The following is a 4735-nucleotide window of genomic DNA, read 5'->3' as shown; positions in this document are numbered from 1 at the left end:
TTCTCGGGAGTTGAAATGAGTGGATGTTCATGTTTCTTGGGGGTTGAAATGAGTGGATGTTCATGTTTCTTGGGGGTTGAAATGAGTGGATGTTCGTGAAATGAGTGGATGTTCATGTTTCTAGCGGGTTGAAGTGAGTGGATGTTCATGTTTCTTGGGAGTTGAAGTGAGTGGATGTTCATGCTTCTTGGGGGTTGAAATGAATGAATGTTCACGCTTGAAATGAGTGGATGTTCAAGATTCTAGGGTGTTGAAATGAGTAAATGTTCTTCCTATACGATTATTTCGAAGTTCACCTCCCTGACACCTCGGTCAAGTTATCCTTTTAGTATTTCTAAGACTTCGCAACAGCTCTTGGAAACAGTATACTTGTTAAACATAGACACAAAGCTATATCGGTGCGTTATATATTTGTGTGGATATATTCATGTAGGTAATTGGGTGTGTTTGTGTCTGTTTTGTGTGTGTGTGTGTGTGTGTGTGTGTGTGTGTGTGTGTGTGTGTGTGTGTGTGTGTGTGTGTGTGTGTGTGTGTGTGTGTGTGTGTGTGTGTGTGTGTGTGTGTGTGTGTGTGTGTGTGTGTGTGTGTGTGTGTGTGTGTGCCTGTGTGTGTGTATTGACATATAAAACCACAATATTACAAAAATACCAATTTTAATCGCAATTTCCTAATACTTGTCTCTGAACACAACTATTTTCCAGTGATCGTCCCAAACCTCGAACACACACCATTTTTAATTCAAACTTGGAACTGTGTTTGTGCTTTTGTTGAATTGTCTCAGTGTTTGAGTGTGTGTAAGTAGTACACACGAACACAAACTTACCCTATAATAAAGTCGTAGATCAGAGATTCATTCATAATTTTTAATTCCACGTTCAAGGTTGTTGAACAGGTAACATGAATACAAATAATAATAATAATAATAATAATAACAATAATAATAATAATAATAATAATAATAATAATAATAATAATAATAATAAAACAGAAATATTAAGTAACAGTTGAAAATTGACGGCCGTGAGTAAGAACTAAATTCTTTTTCTGGTAAAAATGTTCACCAATATATGTTCCGACACTGTTCTTTTTAACTCCTTCTTCTGTGCTAGATAATAGACGTTTGTTCTTCAAGGTTCTCTCTCTTTTTTCCGGTGTTCTTGTAAATCCGATCTTTTTTCTGGGAAATTCGACGTATTTACAAGAGCGATTAAGGGTGAGATTCTATGATTCACGGACAAGCTGATGGAGAGCGGGGCAGCCATTCATTCTGTTCTCCTTGTCGCTTCCCCCGTGGTGTTCCTTCTCTCCTCCCTCTCCTCCTCTCTTCCCTATCCTCCTCTCTTCCCTCTCCTCTCCCCTTCTTTATCTACTCATTTCTCTCCTTCTTCCTCTTCTCTTCTCTCCTTCTTTATCTCCTCCTCTCCCCTTCTATACCTCCTTCACTCTGTTTCTTCATCACCTGCTGTCTCCTTCTGCCTCTTCTCCTCTCCCTTTCTCCTCGTCTCCTCCTATTCCCTTCTTCCCTTCAAATCAGTTCGTCACTTCCCCTCTCTCTCTCTTTCTCTCCCTCCTTCTGCTCCTTCTCTCCTCTACCCCTCCTCCTCCAACACCCCGTCCCTCCTCTCTCTCAGCGTCTCCTCTCTCTCTCTTTTCTGCCTCCCCCTCCCCCCTTTTACCTCCCTTCCCCTCCTTTCTACCCCCCTTCCCTTCCCTCCCTCCCACTTTTACCCCACCCTCCTCCTCCTTTCCTACCTCCTTCCTCCTCCTCCCACTTTCCTTCTGGCCCCTTCTTCTCCCCTTTCCTCCCACCTTCCCTCCTTTCTTACCCCCTTCTCCTCCTCCTCTCCTTCCCTTCCCCCACACCCAAGAAGCCCCGAAGCCCTTCAGTGGGTGTCTTCGGCCGGCTTAAGAAGCTCGAGTGTCGGCCTGGGTCTCGCGGAGGAAGCCCCACGATGGGCATTCCTTGTGCAACTCGGCTGTAGCGTGAGGAGCCGCTTCGGGGGAGGGGGGGGAGGGAGAGGGCAGGGAGGGAGGGAGGGAGAGGGAGGGAGGGAGGGAGGAGGGAGGGAGGGAGGGAGAGGGAGGGAAGGAGGGAGGGAGAGAAAAGGGGGTGGAGGGAGGGAGGGAGAGGGAGGGAGTGAGAGAAAGAGAGAGAAAGAGAGAGAGAGAGAGAGAGAAAGAGAGAGAGAGAGAGACAGAGAGAGAGAGACAGAGACAGAGACAAAGAGAGAAAGAGTTTATTTATATATGTACATCCACACAGAGATAGATAGATAGATAGATAAACATACATGCATACATGTATATACATTTGTTTAACATACATACATACATATATATACATTTGTTTACATCTATATGCGTGCGTGCGTGAGATTGTGTATGTGTGTATGTGTGTGTGCGTGAATATAAAAATACGTACATATGCACATATGTACGTAAATCTATTGACCAGTAAGCCTCAAAACGTGGAAAGGCGTTACGACACAACAGGAATTAGTAAAAAAAAGAAATATTATCGGGAAACCTTACTTCCTTTGGTGTCACCTTTCATCTTTATTTGTTTGTCCTTTTACCTTTATCTGTTAAGAAGACAATAGTATACGTAAACAGACATGTGTGTGAATGATGGCGTAAGGAAATAAAGAAAGAAATGTGTGTGTGTGGGGGGGGTGAATGTGTGTTGGGGGGGGGGGAGTGTGTGTGTGTGTGTATGTGTGTGTGTGTGTGTGTGTGTGTGTGTGTGTGTGTGTGTGTGTGTGTGTGTGTGTGTGTGTGTGTGTGTGTGTGTGTGTGTGTGTGTGTGTGTGAGTGTGTGTGTGTGTGTCTGTGTGTAGTTACATAGATAGACAGATACATACATACATACATACATGGATGGATAGATAGATAGATTAACAGATAGATAGACAGACAGACAGACAGATAGACAGACAGACAGACAGACAGACAGATAGATAGATACCCATTTACATATACAAATATAACGCTCTACGTGCCCCCAGGGACGGCGGCAGCATTAATAACCCCGAGGCAGACAAAGGCCGCCCGAACAGCGACAGAAACGAAAGCGAAAAAAAAGGGCGCGAATCAAGTATCCGGGCGGCGTGACGGGAACACATGATCGGCGGGAGTGAAAGACAAGTCGCGTATGAGGGCGGCGGGCGGGCGAGGCGAGGCGAGGCGAGGCGAGGTGAGGCGGGCGAGGCGAGGGGGTTTGGGGCGGGCGAGGCGGGCGAGGTGAGGTGGGTTTTGGGCGTGCGAGGCGGGCGAGGCGGGCTAGGCGAGGCGAGGCGAGGCGGGCGAGGCGAGATGGGCGGGGCGAGGCGAGGCGAGGCGGGGGAGGCGAGGCGAGGCGGGCGAGGCGGGCTAGGCGAGGCGAGGCGAGGTGAGGCGAGGCGGGTTTTGGGCGTGCGAGGCGAGTGTGGCGAGGCAAGGCGGGCGAGAATGTCGAGGCGAGGCGAGGCGGGCGAGAATGGCGAGGCGAGGCGAGGCGGGCGAGAATGGCGAGGCGAGGCGAGGCGAGGCGAGGCGAGGCGAGGCGAGGCGAGGCGGGTTTGGGGGCGGGCGTTGCGTCGGCGGAAACTGTGGTTGCATCAACAAGGCCGCTGTGGTTGCGTGTGATACAACCCGGTTGAACCCTGGCTGGCCGTGTGTTGGGGAAGGGGGGGAAGGGGAGGGAGGGTGGAAGGGGGGGGAAGGGGGGAGGAGGAGGAATGCATGTAGGGGTTTAGCGGATCCACCCGTGTGCAGGGGAGAGAGGAAGGGGGGGAAGGTGAGGGGGATATTGTGTGTGAGTGTGTGTGTGCTTTGTTTGTTTGTTCAGTAGATTCCTTTTCTTCGCTTCAGTATCATTTAGTTATTTCAGAAGTATATCTATAGGCGTATTATCTGTACACATAGATACGAACAACTTGAAAGATAAAAAGATAAATAAATACAAACATTAACAATAACAGTTCCTCCTTTCAACCGGCATTTCCTCAACCCAAATTTTCCTCCTTCCGCCCCATCAACCTCAACGGCTATTCTGTACAAGCAACCAAACCAAATCAAGCCAAGTCAAGCCAAATCAAGCCAAGCAAAGACAAGCAAAGCCAAGCAAAGACAAAGCAAAGACAAGCTCCCACGCATCAACAACAACAACATCATCAACAACAACATCACCAACAACAACATCACGAAGAGCCCCTGAATCGAGCAGAGCAATCCAGGTGTTGAGCTTTGCGTCACTAAGAAGGCCCTAAGGAGGTTTTAAAGGAGTTGTGAGAAGAAGAGCTCCTTATACCTTATTAAGCTTGTGTGTCGAGGGGATCCCAAGTCCTCTCTCGCTCGCATCTGTACCGCCTCTCCTTCGGCCAGCGGGATTGCATTGCAGGGCGCCGCTTATTAAGAGGGGAAACCGGGGTCCCGGCTTGGGCTCTTTCGTCGCCGCGCGGAGGGTCAGCGGGAAGGGCTCGAGTCGTATTATTGGGTCTCTTTGGGCCTCTGCGTTCCGAAAATAGCACAGGCGGCGCGGCTTTTTTTATCGAAGGAGAAAATAAAGAAGAAGAAACAACAGAAACATGTCGTGGGTTCCGAATCGGTCGACTAAATTGATTCTCTTTTATTGCGCAAAAAGCTTTCATCCGCTGGCGAAACGAGCCATGTTACCCGTATACAAATCTTGTCAGATTACCTCTCCGGAGCGCTACCTTTAACCCCTCCCCTCCCCCCCCTCATCTCTCCCTCTTCA

At 48.7% G+C, this 4735-nt stretch overlaps 1 protein-coding gene across 1 annotated transcript in view; it reads right to left on the bottom strand.

The window, feature by feature from the left end:
* Positions 1-116, bottom strand: part of LOC138867630 (microtubule-associated protein 6-like) — a 408-nt gene extending 292 nt beyond the window's left edge. Inside the window, exon 1 of the mRNA XM_070144137.1 lies at positions 1-116. This exon is cut by the window's left edge and continues 292 nt beyond it. Coding sequence (XP_070000238.1) covers positions 1-116 — 116 coding nt within the window.
* Between the last annotated feature and the right edge of the window lie 4619 nt (positions 117-4735).

Source organism: Penaeus vannamei, chromosome 31 (assembly GCF_042767895.1).
Source record: "Penaeus vannamei isolate JL-2024 chromosome 31, ASM4276789v1, whole genome shotgun sequence".
NCBI classification, from domain to species: domain Eukaryota; kingdom Metazoa; phylum Arthropoda; class Malacostraca; order Decapoda; family Penaeidae; genus Penaeus; species Penaeus vannamei.
Note: the sequence above shows the minus strand (reverse complement) of the source record. Positions and strands in the feature narration are given on the sequence as shown.